At 38.9% G+C, this 21,825-nt stretch overlaps 1 protein-coding gene across 1 annotated transcript; it reads left to right on the plus strand.

Annotated features, from left to right (window-relative positions):
• Positions 1-939, plus strand: LOC107609976 (histone H3.3). The gene is made up of 4 exons (XM_016312038.3): positions 1-111; positions 206-282; positions 381-471; positions 570-939. Exons 1-4 carry the CDS (start codon positions 40-42, stop codon positions 738-740), a joined length of 411 nt encoding a protein of 136 aa, XP_016167524.1. The 5' UTR covers positions 1-39; the 3' UTR covers positions 741-939.
• Positions 940-21,825: the final 20,886 nt, after the last annotated feature.

A 21,825-nucleotide genomic window follows, 5' to 3' on the forward strand; every position in this document is an offset into this window, starting at 1 on the left:
CATTATTCCAAATTCTGTTTTCTCCCGTTTTCATCTTCCATGGCTCGCACGAAGCAAACTGCTCGCAAGTCCACCGGTGGCAAGGCCCCTAGAAAGGAACTCGCTAGGAAGGTAAACACATTTTCCTGCTACCTAGGGTTTTCATAACTGTTCCTTTCTGTTTTCGTTTTACGATTATGATTTCAAGTTATATAATCCTCTTTAGGCTGCGAAGAAATCTGCTCCAACAACCTTTGGAGTGAAGAAGCCGCATCGTTTTCGCCCTGGAACTGTTGCCCTACGGTAACACTACTGCGTGCATTAACGACGTTCTCCTATCTCTCAAGTTATTTGATTTCATCAGTTTCTAATGGAACAGTTCTACCTTTTTTTTGTTTCAGTGAGATACGAAAATACCAAAAGAGTACCGAGCTTCTGATTCGCAAGTTACCATTCCAGCGTTTCGTTCGTGAAATCGCTCAGAACTTCAAGGTCTTCATTTTTTTCAATGTTCATATTTTCACATGATGATGACAATAAAAAATTATTAGATAATTCAATATACTTAACTAAATTATTTAGCATTTCAGACGGACCTGAGGTTTCAGAGCCATGCGGTTCTTGCACTTCAGGAGGCAGTGGAGGCTTATCTAGTGGGACTCTTTGAGGACACAAACTTGTGTGCAATCCACGCCAAGAGAGTTACCATTATGCCCAAGGACCTTCAGCTTGCCAGGCGTATCCGTGGCGAACGTGCTTAATAATTATTAATTAATTAGTTTGTTTTAATTTCTTTCGTTTCATTCTGTAATTCCATTCTTCTGCTCTGCATATTTTCCCTTTCTCTTATGGTAGATATTAGGATTCATAACAAACCTATAATGTGAACATTTCGTTCTTGCCTTCCTTCGTCCTCTATCTCTCTCTAGCTATACACACGTTGGTTTATCTGTTTGTCAACTTCTCTTTTTGTTAATATTTAATTCGCTTTGACGCAATTCTCTTTAGGTTAATCATATTTTTACCATGAAAATCCTGTAGTTTTTTCTTTTTTTCTCGGGTTATATAAGAAGGTGGATATCATATGAATATATCTTTTTGATAGAAATATCCATTTTAAAAGCGTAAAAAAATTAAAATAACATAAAAAAACTAAGAAAAAAGGATAGTTGATACATTATATTTTATTATCAGGACTGCTAGTGGGCCAAAGAAAAAATTGAGAATTTGATTAGTATTTGAATTGGTTTCTTAATATTTTTTAATAATTTCTCACAAATATTTAAAAATAATAAATATATGTTATCATACATAATCATAAATATATGTTAGTCACCAAAAAAAATCATAAATATATGTTATCATACAATTTGTCAACTAAGAAGATAAATAGTAAGAAAATATATCTATCTATCTATTTATACTTCTATATATATCTATATTTAAACTTATATAATGAGAATATGAGAAAGTTTGGTATCTAATTATTTTTCTTTTTTCTAAAATATCTTTTATTATATATAATTTATAAAAAAAATTATTTTATCATAACTTAAACCCAAAATCTTTTAATTCAATTATAAACAATTTACTATTTCAATTAATCTTACGTTATTATTTTTATTTATTTGATACATGTAAAATATCTTACAAAATCTTTTAAACCCGTTCACTTTTTTAGATGATAATTATTGCAATTAATATAAAAAATAATAATTATTATTATATATACTCATATAGTGTATTAAAATTAAATTTTATTTAATAAATAAAAAATAAATCAATGTCTTCTGATACACTAGTATAAATAAGTCAATAACAAAATGAAAAAAAAATAAAGTCTCTGATTTCTTAACTTAAAAATATAAAAATATTCATTATCTTTTAAAATATAGAACATCTAATTTTTTTTTATCTAAAATATACAAAAATAAATAGATTCTTAAGAGAAATTTAGATATTTTGTATTTTAAAAAATAAAAAATGTTTTATATTTTTAATTAATCAATAATTTTTTTAAATTAAAAAATAAAAAATTTATTTATCATTTTTTCAAAATTATATCTCCATTTTGATAACAGATTAATTAACTATCTCTAAATGAGCTCAAAATACTTAAGACCCAAAATTTTAGCGTAATGAAAACAAGCACAGCCCAATAAATTGGACAGGCACCTTTACCCAATGAGTCTAATAAGTTAACCAACTCAAAATTTAATCTGATTTTGGGAACAAGCATAAAAAAACCATCCTAATTTCTACTTACATTCTATAAATATCGCCGTCCAAAAGATGGCAGAGGATTGCGGACCATAATTTTTAAGTTCGGACTAGATGGTCCGAACTATTAATCTTTTTAATTTCTTATAATTTTAATTTCTTATAATATGCACCAAGAAATATTAGACGTCAAAATATTTTTTGATCTAAATTTTTAACTATGTCTGCACGCCTTTTTTTTATATATGCATGGGCATTTCGTTATCATCTTCGTTGTTTTTTCTATTTTTTTACACTTCATCGTCAGTTATTTTTTTTGCGTGCTTATTTTTTCAATCTCATTGTTGTCGTCGTCACTGTCATTGGCATTGCCACCACTACCTTCTTCTTCTTGATATTGTTGTTGTTGTTAATTTCTTCTTTTCTTTTTTCTCTTCTTTATCCCCTTTTATTATCGTTATAATCGTCTTCGTCGTTATCTTTTTCTTTTTCTATAAATTTTAAGAAAACTAAAACACACAAATTTTGATGCATAATATAAATTTTAGTGCACAACACACAAACTTTAGTATACAGCACAAAAATTTTTGAAAGAGCATATATCCAAAACATTGATACCCAACCAATAAAATATGCACAACACAAATTTTGGTATACAATACAAAAATTTTAGTATATAGCACAAAAATTGATATACAGTACAAATTTTTAGAGGACTATATATTCAATACATTGACTCACCCAATAAACAAAATACATTTGCAACAAAATTTGTATGCTATGTGTAAAAATTTGTGTGCTATATACAAATATTTACCTGATATATGAAAAAATTTGTATACTATACTAATGAAATATACACCCACATAAATTTTAATGTACAACCAAAGTTGTGAGAACCGGACCGATTAATGAATTAGTAAGATAACTAGTTTACTGGTTTACTGGTTTAATGGTTCAATCGGAGTTCAACCACTTTAATTAAATATTAAATAAAATTATTAAAATTTAATATATGATTTTAAATATTTAAATTCAATAATTTGTAAATTAATAAGATTTAAATTTTTACAATTTCATATAATAAATTATTCATAACAAATAATTTTGTGATTGCATCTTCCAAATCAGAAAATTAGAAACTAATAAAATTAACTCAGACAAGCAGCAGCAATTCAGAATATTAATCCCAGTAACTCAGAATCACAAAATCAGTATTATACTAACTCAGCAACTCAAAATAGTAATCCAACAACTCAAAATCACAGAATCAGTATTATACTAACTCAGCAACTCAAAATAGTAAACTTAGCAACTCAGAATCACATAATTAGTATTATTAAAAAAATTAAAAACAAGTAAAAATAAATTGAGGTATCAATAGCGAGGGAGAAAGAAAATGACGACGACGACAGAATCGGAAGTGACAGCAACAGAGAAGGGAAGTGAGCTCAAACAGAGAAAGTCAGAGAGAGCTCGAACAAGGAAGTGAGCTCAGACAAAAAGACAGTGAGCTTGACAGACAACGACCAATGGACCCAGCAATCTTTCGCGACGGCAACGCCAGGAGCTCGACGCAGCCCTTCGTGCAACGGCCAGGAGAGGAGGAATGTGAAGAAGATGCTGGGCAGACTTTTCCACCGGCGACGATGGCACCCAATGGCAAGGAGAAGGGTTCAGTGACGAGTGTGAGTGATGGATTTCGGATGGTGACTAGTGGGTGGTGGACTGGTGGCTATTGGAACTTCGAAGAGAAGAGAGGGAGTGAAAGGAACAGGGGACATATTAGAATTTTTTGAGTGAGAGATGGAAGAAAGGGAAGGGAGGTTTGGGTTTCAACGTTTCAGCTATTTAATTTTTTTCAGCACCAAAACGCCATTTTGATGGATTTTAAAAACCGGTATTTTTAAAAATTTAGTCGGTTCGGCAGTTAATCACTGGTTCGATTAATTTTTTCGTCGATTTTTTGTTGGACGATTTTGGAATGGACCAGACTGACTAGATGACCGATTTCTGTTAACTCGGTTGAACTGACTGGTCTAGTCTGATTTTTAGAAGCTTGTGTACAACACAAAAATTTTGGTGTATAACACAAATTTTGATGTGCAGTGTAAAATTTTTTAGAGAATTATATATCCAAAATATTGACTTATCCAACTAATTAAATACATTCGAAACAAAAATTTGTGTACAATGTGTAAAATTTATATATTATATCAATAAATTTGTATATGTACAAAATTTTGTGTGCTGTATCAATAAATTTTTAGACTCTTAAATAAAAAATTATATTCTGCAGAAAATGTGAAAGAAGAGAAATAATATGTATATCATGTCTTTTTTTTATTTTTTTCAATATATGTGCTTACACCAATTTAATTAAATTTAGTTATAAAAACACTTATACATGTAAGGTTATTCTATTATAATAAGATTCAAATTTTAACACTTATTTAAACTGACAATGATCTAAGCATTCAACTATCTCAAGGTTTAGTTTAAGATGTTTCCAATAAGATTTTTAAAAAGTTTTGTTGGCCGGTAGACAATATGAACACTTATAATAAGAATATGCTATAAAAACATACATTAATTTTTGTCCAAATTCGAGTTTATTTAGCTCGCTCCTACCTTAGTTACACCTGTCTCATGCATATAATTAATGAGACAAAAGTATTGCCATATTTTGTGGTCATTTATTTTGAGAGACCAAAGAAATTAAAGAGAAACGGCTGTTCTGCAACATTGATTTTCTTTGAATTTTGTCTTTCCGTTGAAGTCTATACTTATCATTGTATCAGTCAAATACTTGGCTCTTATACTATGCACCGACAAATATAACGCAAGCAGAGGGAAGCTGCCCAAATGTAGAGTTATTAGGTAGCGTTTGGTGGAGAGACAGAGATGGAAAGACTGAGATTGAGGGACAGAGACTAAGAGACAGGGATTGAAATAAATCTCAGTATTCTGTTTTGTGCAAAATGGGAGACAGGAATTGAAACAAAAATGAAACTTTAATTTAATTTGCACAAAGGATAAAATTGGAATTAATTAATTGAAATGAATGTATTTTAGGTATAAAATGTTATTAAAGTTTCAGTCTCTATCTCTAAAAATTTCAGTCTCCTGTGTCCCTACTTTTTGGAGGTACTGAAATACTGAAATTTTAGAGACAGAGACAGAAATTTTAGTACCAGTCTCTGAACTAACAAACACGATACTGAGTCTCAGTCTCTCAGTCTCTGTCTCAGTACCTCAAAACAAACGCTACCTTAAAGTTGTTCCTCGTGAGAAAAAAAGGGTTCTTCAATGACCTAAAAAAGAAGTTTGAATTGTGATTGAGAATAGATACTGATACGATGGGTAACCGGAGATTATTGGGCTGGACTCGCTGGGTTGGCCTAATCGTCTATGGAGGGAAGCCTTCGGGCGGATTCGCGTCTTCAGGGCCTCCGTCTGACTTGTGAATACGAGTGAATGGGGGTGGTACCTGCAAAGACACTCCGATGCCTAAGTCAGCAAGGGCGTAAGCAGGTCTAGAGAATATTGGGACTTAGTGATACCTGAGAAGTGTCAGTGTATTTATAGGGGTGAACCCATAACCACCGTTGAAGTAGTTCCGCCATTTAAGGTGGATAACCGTCCCCTTATCTTAGGGAAGTTGAGATATGGCTCCTGGAAGTGGTTAGAGAGATTTTAGGGGCAGTTACTCATTTGAATGAGTGTTTATCTGCCAGCTAATCCTCGTCCCGACTTCTTTAGGGTAAGTCGTGGTAAGGACCGACTTCATAGGAAGAAGGTTGGTGAAAGGCGAGGCTCAATCCTTTGGATTGGGCCTTTCATTTGGACATGGGCCTTATCATTGGGCCAGGGTATGAACAGTGCCCCTACTCGAGCCCAATTTCTTTTGAGACTTGGGTTCGAGTATTCTACTCGGGGTCGTAGCCGACTTGTTTGGAACCGACGTGATTGTTCGGAACCGACGTGACTTTCGTGACTTTTGATTTTCACAGTTACGTCTAATCAAACGTCGCGTCCGTTAGAGGTTTGCGTAGGTATTAATTACCTTGGTAACGGTGCACCCATTAATGACCGCTTTCTGTTTTTACCATTATGCCCCTAACGTGTCTATAAATACTTTCCCTCTCTTTCGTTGTTTCGTTTCTGCGTTTTTCAAATTTTCTCATCTGTTCGTGGGGCATTCTTCGTTTGAAGGCTTTCATCTTCCTCTACCTTGCTTCCAGACAAAGGTTAGTCTTTTCTCCTCTTCTCTTTTATGAAATGCTTCTGTTTGCATGCTTTTACTTTTTTTAGAGAGAGAAGTTGACTTTGTAGGCTTCTGTTTGATTCCATGTCCCTTAGAGACCCTGTTTTTGATCTTTTTTTTCTTTTTCCCTTTGTAGGTTTCACTAATCCTTTTTAGGAAAAGAAATGTCTTCCATAGAAACCCTTGCTCAGTGGGTCGATGTCACAGTCTTAGGAGAGGAACCTTTGGTCGATACCGAATTTATCACCAATCTTCGCACTCACCACAGAATCTGTACTTCTGAGGAGGATGAGCCGAAGTATGAATTGGTGGTCCCGGGTCCAGAAGACCGGGTTTGCTTCGGGAGGGCTACTGAGACGGCCCCTCATTTCTTCTACATGTATGAGAGCATGATTACCCGTTTGGGTATTTTCCTTCCATTTTCTGACTTCGAAATGGCTGTCTTACATCACTGCCGTGTTGCTCTTACCCAACTTTACCTCAATTTCTGGGATTTTCTGAAAATCTATCAGTTTATCAGCCACGCTTTAGACTTTCCGACTTCCTTGAGGATTTTCTTTTTCCTCTTTCACATGACCAAGCCCTTCAGTGGGCAAAATAATAAGCAACAATGGGTGTCTTTCCGATCTATACAAGGTCGGATAGTCTTCACCCTTTTTGATGAATCCTTCCATGACTTCAAAAATTATTTTTTCAAAGTTTAAGCTGTAGAGGGTCACCACCCCTTCTTCTTAGACGAGAGTTCTTCCCCTAGCTTTCCTCTGCACTGGCTGGAGGCCTCCCCCTGTGAGAAATATAGTTTGGATGATTTGGATGAGGTGGAGGCTGCCATTGTGGGGTTCCTCCGAGAAGTGTGGGGGAGGGCCCCCTATCTGGATACTAAAAAATTTCTCCAGGGGTCACCAACCTTTGTCCAGACACAACTAGGTAGCTTTTATTGATCCACTTTGTGTCCGACTTATTTTTACCGACTTGTTTTGTTGACTCTTTGGTTGTTGACTGTTTTTTACAGAGATGGCGAAGAAAAATTCCAGGGAGTCTTACCAGAGAGTCCAGGAGGCCAAGGCAAGGTCCCGTGCCAGGGTTGGTGGCGCCAGGGTAACTAACGCTCCTCTTCCTTCTCCTGCCCCCCTTCCTCACAATTTGGGGACCCCGAACCGACCTATTGTCATTTCTTCTTCAACCTCCTCTCAGCCGTCCCCTCCTCCCCGATCTTCCCCTGAGCCAGAAAAGAAGAAGCGCAAGACTTTGGAGTCTAGCTCTTCTTTTGAAGGTGAGGCTAAGGTGGATGCACCTCAATTTGTCTAGAAATACATCTATCTCCATACCCGCATAGGTATGGATGATGTTTCTATTCGGAACCACCTCACTATTCTGGCTCAGGAGAGTATTAGGGCGGCGGGGGTATGCACAAAGTTCCTTGATATGTTTGAGAAGACTCCTCTTAGCTCTCTGGGTTCAACCTTGAGGGTTGAAGAGTTGGAGGGGAGGCTTCTCATGTATAAGGAGCATGAGAGGGCGCTGAAGGAGGAGGTCGCCAAATTGAAGGAGGAAAGGGATGACCTTCAGGAGAGTGAGCGGAAGTTGCAAGCTCGGTGCAACATGGAGGAGGGCCTGAGGCAGAAGGCGCAGGAGAGTTATGCGAGCTTGTTTGAGGACCTTATGGTGGTGAAGAAAGATTTGCTGAAAGCTCGGAGTGACTATACCGAGTTGGAGGACTCTATTGCTGATGGAGCCGAGGAAGCCTGAAGGATTTTTAAGGAGCAGGTCGGAGTTCTGGCTCCCGACCTGGATCTATCTCCCTTGGATCCTGACAAGGTCGTTATTGATGGGGCGATAGTCTATCCTCCTCCCTTTCCCAAGCATGTCACCGATTCAGACCTGAAGACTCGGGGCAGAGGATAATTGAGTCCCCTCCTCATTCCAAGGATGCTCCGAGTTCCTCGAAGGCTCACAGAACCTCCTCTCCGTCTCCTATGGATACTTCTCTCCCTGGACCTGATGGCGCTCCGACTACTCCCCCTGATTCTGGTGGTGATCCGACTACTCCCTTCGGCTCTGGTGGTGGTACTCTTTAAAATGTTTGTGGCTATATGGGGCCCGGCCTGTGGGTCCCCTCTTTTTTAAACTCTTTTTTATGTGGTGGTAACTTCTTGACACTTTCCTTGGCCTTTTAAGGCCGTAAACAAAAAATATTTAGAAATACCCTTTTTTGGATAAGGGTTTAGGTTAACGAAAAATACCCTTTTCTAAGTTACTTTGTTGCGTGCATGTTTTGAAAAATCCCTTTTGATCTTTTTGAAACCTTTTCTTGGCTGTCTGTCCTTTTTAACTTTAAGGACTTAGGACAGTTTTTTGGCTCTTTGATAGGTTTTTCGATCTCTTTTTGGTATTCTTTATACTCAATTTTTTGATTCATTGAGTTCCTGTGACTTAGGTTATTTTTGCGATGCGTTTTCTTTGCTTCTCGGGTTTTCATTTCGACTTATGTGTCGGAATCTTTCCGAGTTTCTCACGATCAACTTTTATAACCTCTTTACACCGACTTGTACCTCGTCGTTTTATCCTGACGACCATCTAGGTCGGTTCATGGGATTTTCACGTTTTGTCGAGCTTAAGTCGGTGCGTTTCGTAGAAGAAAAACAAACGAGAAGGAATTTATAAGAGATATTGTAAAAATATCTTTATTTATTTGGGAAGGTACTCTACTGCTACTAAGGGTTTTTGATAGTCCGTTCTCCCTTAGTCTCTACTGTGATGCCTCGTTAAAAACCTTTCTTCAGAAAAAACCTTTGATTTTTGGGAAAAAATCATGAAGTTGGGAAAAGAGTACATTAGGGAGTAGAGTTCGCATTTAAATATAGTACATTTTCATGTTACAAGCATGCCACGACCTTGGTAACTCGGTGCCGTTTAGGTCGGTCACTGACAAACCCCATTTGTAGGGTTTATCTTGTATTGATTTTTGGGGATTTTATCAACTTTTACCCACATTTATTCAATGAAATAGCATGGTTTTATAACTTCTCCCTTAATTGTGCTTAAGAGTGAAAACATGATTTTTAGGACTTAAAATAGCTAAATTTAATTCACCTTGATTCTATTAGATGCCTTGATACGTTTGTTAAGTGATTTCAGATTTAGGAGGCAAAGATTGGATTAAGAGAATGAAGAAAAGGCATGTAAAGTTTGAGAACTCATGAAGAAATGATGGAACCAAAAAGCTGTCAAGCCTGACCTCTTCGCACTTAATTGACCATAACTTGAGCTACAGAGGTCCAAATGATGTGGTTTCAGTTGGGTTGGAAAGCTAACATCCGGGGCTTCGAAACGATATAAGATTTGCCATAGTTTCATCGCGCATAGAGGCGCGCACGCGCACAGTACGCGGACGCGCTGTTGGTGGCACATGACTCACTTAATGCAACACGTGGCCAGCGATTTTAGAAGCCTTGTGGGCCCAATCCAACTCATTTCTGATGCTATTTAAGCCAAGGATTGAAGGGGGATCAATATACTTTAATCATTAGTTTTTAGTTTAGTTTTGAGAGTTAGTTTCTAGAGAGAGAAGCTCTCACTTCTCTCTAGAATTAGGATTAGGTTTAGTTTAATAACCTTAGATCTAGATTTTAATTCATGCTTTCATCTCCTTCTACCTTTCAATTCCTTGTTATTACATTCATTCTTCTTCTATTCTTTTGTTGTGATTTCCTTTATGTTGTTCTTATGTTTTGTTGTAGATCTACTTTTACTCCTTCTATTTTCTTTCAATTCAATTAGAGGTAATTCATAATAATTGTGTTCCTTTTGATTGTTGTTGTTAATTCATTGCCATAATTGTTGTTAGATTCTATTTTTGTTATCAAATTACTTTGCTTTTCTTTTATGCCTTCTAAGTGTTTGATGAAATGCTTGGTTGGATTTTAGTATAGATTTTGTTCCTCTTGGCTATGGTAGAGTAATTAGTGACGCTTGAGTTATCTAATTCCTTTGTTGATTGATAATTGGAGAGATTGCTAATTGGTTTGGAGTGCACTAAAGCTAGTCTTTCCTTGGGAGGTGGCTAGGACTTGTGGCTCAAGTCAATTCATCCACTTGACTTTCCTTTAATTAGTAAGGGTTAACTAAGTGGTAGCAATGAACAATTCTCATCACAATTGAGAAGGATAACTAGGATAGGACTTCTAGTTCTCACACCTTTCCAAGAGCCTTTTATAGTTTTTAGTTTATTTTCATTGCCATTTACTTTTCATGCTCCTTATCCAAAACCCCAAAATAACTCATAACCAATAACAAGACACTTCATTGTAATTCCTAGGGAGGACGACCCGAGGTCCAATACTTCGGTTTATAAATTTTAGGGGTTTGTACTAGTGACAAACAACTTTTTGTATGAAAGGATTAGTGATTGGTTTAGAAACTATACTTGCAACGAGAATTCATTTGTGAAATTCTAAACCATAAAAAATTCAATCGTCAAAATGGCGCCGTTGCCGGGGAATTGCAATGGTGTTATGTTATCGGTTGTTGTACATATGTGAATAGTGTGAATATCTTGCTTTTTGCTTTATTTGCTAGTTGTAGAATTTTATTTCTCTTATTTTCCATTATCTTTTGATTTTTTGTTTTCTCTTTCCATTATGAATTCTTATTTTGGCTATGAGTGTGATTACAACTATGTTGTAGGTGATGAGGACTATAATGGAGATGTGTATCAAGGATGGGACAATCAAAGGTGGGAAGAGCAATATGCTTATGATCAATCCTCTTGGCAACAACCTCCACCAATGCACTATGAAGAAGAGCCATTCTATGATGCATATCAATCCAATGGCTATGGTGAATCTCCTTGTGACTTTCAAGAACCACCACCATATGCCTATGAGTCATATCCTCAACATGAACCTCAACCACACTCACAAGCCTATTTTCAACAAACACCTCCATATGACCATGATCCTTACCTACCATACCAACCTCCTTTTGAACCATATGAGCCATACATGGAACCACAATTCCAAGATTACTACTCCCAAGAACCACTTCAATACACACCACCACCTCACCAAGAAGAACCACCTTCCTATAATGAACCCTTTCTCCAAGACAATGAACCTTCTTATCCTCTCCAACCTCTAATGGATGGAACCCTTGGTGTTCTTCTTCAAGGACATGAGGAGATGACAAGGGATGTGCAACAATTCATGACCGCCTTGGATGCGGTGGTAAACCGGTTAGCATCCCAACTTTTGGACACTCAAGGAACTCCCATGGCTCAAGAAGAGCATAGCATGAAGGAGAGATTGGAAACTCCGGTGGAAAAGGAGGAAGGCTACTTTGTGTTAGAACAATTGGAGGAACCTATGACCATTGAAGAAGAGGAAGAAGTGGTTGAAGACTTAGGAGATGCGAAACTTCCATGGGAAGCTAAAATCAAAGAAAATCCCTCCAAGAAGAGTAAATTTGATGTTGAGGAGGAATGTGCACAACCTCCAAGGCATATTCTATATGAAGACTTGGAGAGAATGAAGCAAGAATTGAGTTCCCTTGGTGATGAAGATCATGCATCCAATCTTCTTGGTGAAGAATCCTTTGAATTTGAAGAACCCTCTCCCAATGAATTTAAAAGTGATGTGGAGGTAGATTTCTCTCAACCTCCCATTTATGACTTGAGTGATGGAGACGAGCTAGATGAAGTTGATGAAAAAAGGATTGAGAATGAAGAAGTTTATGAAGAGGTGGAGATTGACAAGGAAGAACACAAGGGAGTGAAGCTCGCTAGCACATTGGAGATACCTCTCCCCAAGCCACCACCATCCATTCTCTCATTCAAGTGGGTAAATTCCTTATGCTCAAGCTTTATTATTCCCCTTGAATATGGTTTGCTTAAGACGGATGGTCAACTAAGACATATTTGTGGCTTTAAGAGTAAAAAGGAGATGGTTAGTGGTTTGAAATATCATTCTAGGTTCATTATGGTTGCATGCTCAAGGCTTAATTGTAAAAGTTGGTGTAGAACTAGATCGCTTGGGTCTAGAAGGATGTTTGGTCATTTCCTTGAGAATTCACTTTGCTCACCACCCACATGGATTAATGATAATCAACTTGGAGATGGGTGTGAAAACAAAATGTGGGATCCCGGATTACAAGAGGATCAACTTTGGGAGCCCCAAGCTTGTGAAGAACTCCATCAAGACTTGGCTCAATCCATGAAGAATCTTGGGGCACAATGGAGAACCAAGCATTGGTGGGAGTTCTAAGATGAATACAAGCACAAGCCACCTTGATGAGGAGCTCCCCATAAGTCCAACTTAAGGACAATAAACAAAAGTGCTAGGTGGGAGACAACCCACCATGGTAAAATCCTTTCATTTTCTCTTTTGTATATATTGGTAGAATTAGCTTAATTTCATGTTTTGTTTAGTTAGTTGAGTATGTTTGGTAGTTTAAGTATGTTAAATAAGGTTTTATGGTGTTTGGTAGCTGTTTGGAGGTTGGGAATGCTTGGATTGGTGCAAAAACATAGAAAAAATTTTGAAAAACAGAGCACCATCCACGCGTACGCGTACATGGCGCGTACGCGCACTTACAACATTTTCGACCATCCACGCGCGCGCGCCATGCGTGCGTACGCGTGGATTGAGAAGTTCCAACCTCCATACATTTTCCAGAGAGTTGTGCCTGCGCCGCGCCAACGTTGTGCCTCTGGCACAAACCTATTTGCGCGCTCGCGCACATGACGCGTACGCGTCACTCTCGAAATAAGCTATCCGCGCGCGCGCGGCATGCGCGCGTACGCGCGGATTTCCTTCCTTCACCACATTTCTTTTCTTCTCCTCTTTCTATTTCTTTCCTTCTCCTTTCTCCTACCCCTCATCCAACACTTCCAAACACCATGGATAACCATTTATTTTAGTTAGTTAATTAGTTAGTTGGTTAGTTAATTAGTTAGTTTTAGTTTAGCTTTCATTTTATTTTCTCTCTTTTCATTATACGTGTTGGATTATTGACTTTGTTTATTATACATTGCTGCCCTTATTGCCTAAGTACTATTTTAGCATGAATGTTTTTTAATCTTTGTTGGATTCTATGATTGAGGTTATATTTTGTTACTTGGTTTTGAGTTCTTCATGCTTACCTTTTGAAAAATACCAAGTGATGAGAATTGTCTTCGATCTTATAACTCTTTTGAATTGCATGTTGTAGCTAGCCACCATGTGATTTGGATCCTTTTCCTTTGATTAGGCAATCTCTTGATGGATAATGTTGAGAATTTACCTTAATGCTTTGTATTTCATGATTATATCCATCCATATGTTTGACTTGAATGCTTTCATGCTTCTCTAATGCTTGTCTTACCTTACAAGCTTACTTAAAGCATCTCAAGCACACTAGGATAAGTGAAGTGCATGCTTCTTTTGTGACATAGCTTTTATGCTAATGTGTATTCTAAACCGCGCAATTTAGAATTCACACACCTAATATTTCTTAATGTCACACTAATTCACTCACTCAATTCTAGTGATTTACCTCATTCCAACAATGTATGCTTCCTTGCTTTTATATCTTCTCATCTTATGGTGTTATATTTTTGTTTTTCATAATGAATGCACCACAAGCAACCATGGAAGCGGAAGAAAGAACAGATAGCAATCCGGAGAGTCGCCGTACCCCCTTGCTCATCTTTGAGTGCACCGAGGACGGTGCAAACTTTTAAGTGTGGGGAGGTCGTCCGACCGGTCGGCGATTTTGGGTGACAAATTTCTAATCCCAACACACTTTTGCATTTCATTTTAGGTTTTTTGGATTTTTGTTGCATTTTCTTATTTTTGCATATATATACACAATAAGCTTAGTCAAAATAATGAAATTTTCCAAGGATTTCTATCTATAGGGCACCAATTGATTTGAGTGGAAAACTTTTCATAGAACTTGCTTGAATTATATATTTTGTGGAACATGATTTATGAGCTAAGAACACAAGCTTGTGAGATTTGAGCCTAACGGTGTGGTTACATCTTATAACCACTTATTTTTCCTTCTTGTGTGCATTATTCCCTTCCTATGATTGTGATCTTTGATTTGTTTGATTCTTTATGTCCATTATTTGGTGTATTCATGCATTTATATGATTGAGGCCATCATTTCATTAGCTCACTTATCCAAATAGCCTTACCTTTTACTCTCCTTTGTTAGCCGATTTTGAGCCTACGCTTAACCCACTTGTTCTTATTTTAGCACATTACAAGCTTTAAAGCGGAAAACAATGAATGTCCTTTATTTGGATCTTTGATTGGCTTAGGCTAGTGAGTGTGAGTGTCATCCAAGAGTGGAAAAACTTTGGGACATTGGTTGGGATAAAAGGATGTTTGTGTTTTGTATTTTTATATTGGGGAATTGGTACATATTCATGTATTGATTAAATGTATAGACCTTATGCATTGATGTTCTTGTGTATAGTTTGAAAGAAAAAAGAAAAATGAAAAGAAAAAGAAATAAAAGTGAAAAAGAAAAAAAAGAAAAGAAAAGAAAAAATGTATATAGAAAAAGAAAGAAAAAAAAAAGAAGAGCAATAAAGGGGACAAAATGCCCCAAAATGAAGCTCAATAAGAATCAATGCATAAGTGTTGTGAAATGAAAAGAAAATGCATGAGTATGTGAAAAAGTGAGGAATGGGTAGTTAGGTTAGTACTTAATTGTATAGGTCATTATATAGGTTAGGTGGGAAAGTTTAAGTTAATCAAAGATTCAAATCCTAAGTCCACTAGCCATATATGACCCTACCTTGACCCTAAACCCATTACAACCTAAGGAAAAGACCTCATGATAATTGTATGCATGCATTGAATAATTGTTGATTGTTAGATGAAAAAAACAAATCTTGGAAAGCATGATTAGGGGAGAATTGAGAGAATAAACCCCAAACACCGAGTGATTAGAGTGCAAACACTTCCGGTGAGGGTTCGATGCTCAATTCCTTGATTCCCGGCTTTCATGAGCGTTCTTCTCGCAAGTCTACTTGAACTTCATTTTGATATTCGAATTGGTAGGATTCATGAATCGTTATATGATCTTGGCCCTACTTGTGCACGTATGACTTGGAGGATTGATTTATTTTTAACCAAGTAGGTACAACCATTTTGCATTTAGTTGCATATAGTTTAGGTTGCATATAGTTCATTTACATGGAATAAATGCCATACCCTTATTTCATTCTTGGCTTAAGCATGAGGACATGCTTGGATTAAGTGTGGGGAGGTTGACAAACCCCATTTGTAGGGTTTATCTTGTATTGATTTTTGGGGATTTTATCAACTTTTACCCACATTTATTCAATGAAATAGCATGGTTTTATAACTTCTCCCTTAATTGTGCTTAAGAGTGAAAACATGCTTTTTAGGACTTAAAATAGCTAAATTTAATTCATCTTGATTCTATTAGATGCCTTGATACGTTTGTTAAGTGATTTCAGATTTAGGAGGCAAAGATTGGATTAAGAGAATGAAGAAAAGGCATGTAAAGTTTGAGAACTCATGAAGAAATGATGGAACCAAAAAGCTGTCAAGCCTGACCTCTTCGCACTTAATTGACCATAACTTGAGCTACAGAGGTCCAAATGATGCGGTTCCAGTTGGGTTGGAAAGCTAACATCCGGGGCTTCGAAACAATATAAGATTTTCCATAGTTGCATCGCGCATAGAGGCGCGCACGCGCACAGTACGCGGACGCGCCGTTGGTGGCACATGACTCACTTAATGCAACACGTGGCCAGCGATTTTAGAAGCCTTGTGGGCCCAATCCAACTCATTTCTGATGCTATTTAAGCCAAGGATTGAAGGGGGATCAATATACTTTAATCATTAGTTTTTAGTTTAGTTTTGAGAGTTAGTTTCTAGAGAGAGAAGCTCTCACTTCTCTCTAGAATTAGGATTAGGTTTAGTTTAATAACCTTAGATCTAGATTTTAATTCATGCTTTCATCTCCTTCTACCTTTCAATTCCTTGTTATTACATTCATTCTTCTTCTATTCTTTTGTTGTGATTTCCTTTATGTTGTTCTTATGTTTTGTTGTAGATCTACTTTTACTCCTTCTATTTTCTTTCAATTCAATTAGAGGTAATTCATAATAATTGTGTTCCTTTTGATTGTTGTTATTAATTCATTGCCATAATTGTTGTTAGATTCTATTTTTGTTATCAAATTACTTTGCTTTTCTTTTATGCCTTCTAAGTGTTTGATGAAATGCTTGGTTGGATTTTAGTATAGATTTTGTTCCTCTTGGCTATGGTAGAGTAATTAGTGACGCTTGAGTTATCTAATTCCTTTGTTGATTGATAATTGGAGAGATTGCTAATTGATTTGGAGTGCACTAAAGCTAGTCTTTCCTTGGGAGGTGGCTAGGACTTGTGGCTCAAGTCAATTCATCCACTTGACTTTCCTTTAATTAGTAAGGGTTAACTAAGTGGTAGCAATGAACAATTCTCATCATAATTGAGAAGGATAACTAGGATAGGACTTCTAGTTCTCACACCTTTCCAAGAGCCTTTTATAGTTTTTAGTTTATTTTCATTGCCATTTACTTTTCATGCTCCTTATCCAAAACCCCAAAATAACTCATAACCAATAACAAGACACTTCATTGTAATTCCTAGGGAGGACGACCCGAGGTCCAATACTTCGGTTTATAAATTTTAGGGGTTTGTACTAGTGACAAACAACTTTTTGTATGAAAGGATTAGTGATTGGTTTAGAAACTATACTTGCAACGAGAATTCATTTGTGAAATTCTAAACCATCAAAAATCCAATCGTCAGTCACCTTATAATAACCTTTTCCTAAAACTTCACTAATCTTGTATGGTCCCTTCCAATTGGCAGCGAGCTTTCCTTCCCCAGACTTGTTGACTCCAATGTCGTTTCTGATTAAGACCAAGTCGTCTGGGGCGAAACTCCTTCGAATGACTTTTCTGTTGTATCTCGTAGTCATCCTTTGTTTCAACGTTGCTTCTCTTATCTGGGCTTGCTCTCGGACTTCGGGGAGCAATTCAAGCTCCTCTTTGTGCCCCTGTACATTTCCGACCTCATTATGGAGGATCACCCTTGGACTTTGTTCGTTGATTTCTACTGGTATCATGGCTTCTACGCCATAGACAAGTCGGAAGGGTGTTTCTCCTGTGGCAGATTGTGGCGTCGTCCGGTAGGCCCATAGCACTTGCGGGAGCTCATCAGCCCAAGCTCCTTTTGCATCTTGTAGTCTTTTCTTTAGCCCCGCCAGTATGATTTTGTTAGCTGCCTCTGCTTGTCCATTTGCTTGTGGATGCTCCACCGAGGTGAACTGGTGTTTTATTTTCATACTGGCTACTAGGCTTCTGAAGGTAGAGTCGGTGAACTGAGTTCCATTATCTGTGGTAATGGAATGAGGTATCCCATACCTTGTGATGATATTTTTGTAGAGGAACCTCCGACTTCTCTGGGCAGTGATGGTGGCCGATGGTTCTGCTTCTATCCACTTTGTGAAGTAGTCTATTCCCAGAATTAAGTATTTGACTTGTCCTGGGGCCTGGGGAAAAGGTCCTAACAGATCCATCCCCCATTTTGCAAAGGGCCATGGAGAAGTTATACTAATTAGCTCCTCGGGGGGAGCCACGTGGAAATTTGCGTGCATCTGGCATGGTTGGCATCTTTTCACAAATTCTGTGGCATCCTTCTACAAAGTCGGCCAATAGAACCCAGCTCGGATTATTTTTCTTGCTAGCGACCTGGCTCCGAGGTGGTTTCCGCAGATCCCATTATGAACCTCTTCTAGTACTTCAGTTGTCCTTGAGGTCGGTACGCACTTTAGCAATGGTGTTGATATTCCTCTTTTATAGAGGGTATTTTTCACCAAAGTGTAGCATTGTGCTTCCCTCCGGATTTTCTTGGCCTCTTTTTCCTCTTTGGGGAGGATGTCGAATTTTAGGTATTCGACCAAAGGGTTCATCCATCCGAGGTTTAACCCGGTTACTTCAAGGACTTCCTGCTTGTCCTCTGTTTTTATCACAGAGGGTTCTTGGAGAGTTTCCTGGATCAAACTTCTATTATTTCCTCCTGGTTTGGTACTGGCTAACTTGGAGAGGGCGTCTGCTCTGCTATTCAGGTCCCGAGTTATGTGTCTGATCTCAGTTTCTGCAAAGCGCCCAAGATGCTCCAGAGTTTTTTCCAAGTATCTTTTCATATTCGGGTCTTTAGCCTGATACTCTCCATTTATTTGGGAGGTCACTACTTGGGAATCGCTAAATATCAGTACCTGGGTTGCACTGACCTCTTCTGCTAGCTTTAATCCTGCAATCAGGGCTTCATATTCTGCCTGATTGTTGGAAGCTGGAAATTCAAATTTGAGGGAAACTTCTATCTGTGTTCCCCCTTCATTGGCTAGTATTATGCCTGCACCGCTTCCTGTTTTGTTTGAGGATCTATCTACGTATAGTTCCCATGTAGTCGGCTTCTCCTCTTGATCTCCTGCATATTCTGCTATAAAGTCGGTGAGGCATTGGGCTTTTACCGCTGTCCGAGTTTCGTACTTTAAGTCGAACTCAGAGAGCTCTATCGCCCACTGGACCATTTTCTCCCTGCAACATCTGCCTTTTGGAGGATTTGCTTCATGGGTTGGTTTGTTCGGACTCTTATTGTGTGGGCTTGGAAGTAGGGTCTTAACCTCCGCGAGGCTATTACTAAGGAGCACGCAAACTTCTCTAGCTTGCGGTACCTTAGCTCGGAACCCTGTAGAACTTTGCTGGTGAAATATACTGGATGATGTCCAACCTCATCCTCTCGTATTAGGGCCGATGCGACAGCTTTGTCGGCTACAGACAAATATAGGACAAGCTCTTCCCCCACTAGAGGTCGGGTGAGGATTGGAGGTTGGCTCAAGAACTTTTTGAACTCTTGGAATGCTTCTTCGCATTCTGGAGTCCACTCGAACTGGCATCCTTTTCTCAGCAGAGAGAACAGTGGAAGGTATCTTAATGCTGACCCTGCCAAGAACCTGGAAAGGGCTGCAAGTCGGCCATTTAATTGTTGGACTTCCCTCAAGCAAGTCGGGCTTTTCATTTCTAGGATAGCTTTGCACTTGTCAGGATTCGCCTCGATCCCTCTTTGGGTTAGCATAAATCCTAGGAATTTCCAGCCTCCACCGCGAAGGTGCATTTTGTGGGATTTAGTCTCATCCCATGCGCCCTTATGGTGTTGAAAACTTGCGTGAGGTCCGTAAAAAGGTCGGCCTCTTCCCGAGTTTTTACTAGCATGTCGTCTACGTAGACCTCCATTAAGTGCCCGAGGTGGGAAGTGAACACCTTGTTCATCAGCCTTTGGTACGTGGCCCCTGCGTTTTTTAATCCAAAAGGCATGACCACGTAGCAATAATTTGCTCTAGGTGTGATGAACGATGTCTTTTGCTGGTCTGGCTTGTACATAGGGATCTAGTTGTATCCCGAGTAGGCATCCATAAACGACAAGTATTGATACCCTGAGCTGGAGTCCACTAAAGTATCAATGCTTGGGAACGGGTATGGGTCCTTGGGACATGCCTTATTCAGGTCGGTGTAGTCGACGCACATCCTCTACTTGCCGTTTTGTTTCTTGACCAGCACCACATTTGCTAGCCATGTTGGATATTTAACTTCTCTGATGAAGCCGGCCTCTAGGAGTGCTTGTACCTGCTCTTCTACCGCTTGAGCTCATTCTGTGCCGAGCTTACGCCTTTGCTGCTGTACAGGTCAAGACCCTGGGTGTACAGAGAGCCTGTGGGATATGAGCTCGGGTTTATCCCTGGCATGTCGGAAGCTTTCTAGGCGAAGAGGTCGGAATTTTCTTTTAGGAGCTTTGTCAACTTTTGTTTTAAGCTTTCTTCCAGGTTGGCTCATATGTTGGTATTTTTTCCTTCCTCTTCACCGACCTGTATTTCTTCAGTTTGTCCTCCTGGTTGGGGGCGCAGCTCTTCTTTGGTTCTTGTGCCACCGAGCTCTATGGTGTGGACTTCCTTGCCTTTCCCTCTCAGGTTCAGGCTTTCATTGTAGCATTTTCTTGCCAGCTTCTGATCTCCTCACGCTGTTGCTATCCCCGCAAATGTCGGAAATTTCATGCAAAGGTGAGGGGTAGACACCACCGCTCCAAGTCGATTTAGGGTAGCTCTGCCAATCAAGGCATTATATGCTGACCCCACGTCGAGGACTATGAAGTCTATGCTCAGAGTTTTGGATTTTTTCCCCTTTTCGAAGGTCGTGTGGAGGGTAGAAATTCCAGTGGTTTTATTGGCGTGTCGCCTAATCCATATAAGGTGTCGGGGTAGGCTCTTAACTCCTTTTCATCCAGCCCTAACTTGTCGAACGCGGGCTTGAAAAGGATATCTGCCGAACTCCCTTGGTCTACTAGAGTTTTGTGGAGGTGGGCATTGGCTAGGATCAGGGTTATCACCACTGGATCATCATGTCCAAGAATTATTCCTTGCCCATCCTCCTTTGTGAACGAGATTGTGGGGAGGTCGGGTGGTTCACTCCCGACCTGGTAAACCCGCTTGAGGTGTCTCTTGCGAGAGGACTTGGTGAGTCCTCCACCCGCGAATCCTCCCGAGATCATATGTATATGTCTCTCGGGAGTTTATGGTGGTGGGTCTCTCCTGTCCCCGTCCTCTCGCTTTCTCTTCCCATGATTGTCCGACCTTTCCATGAGATATCTATCAAGCCGACCTTCTCTGGCCAGCTTTTCTATCACATTTTTAAGGTCGTAGCAATCATTTGTTAAATGACCATAGATCTTATGGTACTCACAGTAATCACCGCGACTTCCTCCCTTTTTATCTTTAATGGGCTTGGGAGGTGGCAGCTTTTCAGTGTTGCAGATCTCTCTGTATACATCCACCATGGAAACCTTTAGAGGAGTATAAGAGTGATATTTCCTTGGCCTGTCGAGACCGAGTTCTTCTTTCTTCTTGGGCTCTCTTTCCTTCTCTTTTGCAGAGTGGGAATGCCCAGGTCGCCAACTCGGCTCTCGTAGTCTGGCATTTTCCTCTATGTTGATGTACTTTTCTGCTCTTTCCTGTACATCGCTCAGGGAGGTGGGGTGCCCTTTTGATATGGACTGTGAGAAGGGACCTTCTCTAAGCCCATTCACTAACCCCATGATGACAGCTTCGGTGGGCAGGTCCTGAATCTCTAAACATGCTTTATTGAACCTTTCCATATAGTCCCGTAAAGGTTCTCCGACCTCCTGCTTTATTCCCAGGAGGCTCGGCGCATGTTTTACTTTATCCTTTTGGATGGAGAACCTCATCAAGAATTTTCTAGAGAGGTATTCAAAGCTGGTGACTGACCTCGGCGGGAAGCT

Source organism: Arachis ipaensis, chromosome B7 (assembly GCF_059453495.1).
Source record: "Arachis ipaensis isolate K30076 ecotype BB chromosome B7, ASM5945349v1, whole genome shotgun sequence".
NCBI classification, from domain to species: domain Eukaryota; kingdom Viridiplantae; phylum Streptophyta; class Magnoliopsida; order Fabales; family Fabaceae; genus Arachis; species Arachis ipaensis.

Bases quoted from the DNA above. Each gene is read 5' to 3' on its own strand.
- LOC107609976 (XM_016312038.3), top strand. From the start codon at position 40: ATGGCTCGCACGAAGCAAACTGCTCGCAAGTCCACCGGTGGCAAGGCC. The intron at 112-205 runs GTAAACACATTT...AATCCTCTTTAG, and splicing joins GAAAGGAACTCGCTAGGAAG to GCTGCGAAGAAATCTGCTCC. The intron at 472-569 runs GTCTTCATTTTT...TTAGCATTTCAG, and splicing joins AAATCGCTCAGAACTTCAAG to ACGGACCTGAGGTTTCAGAG.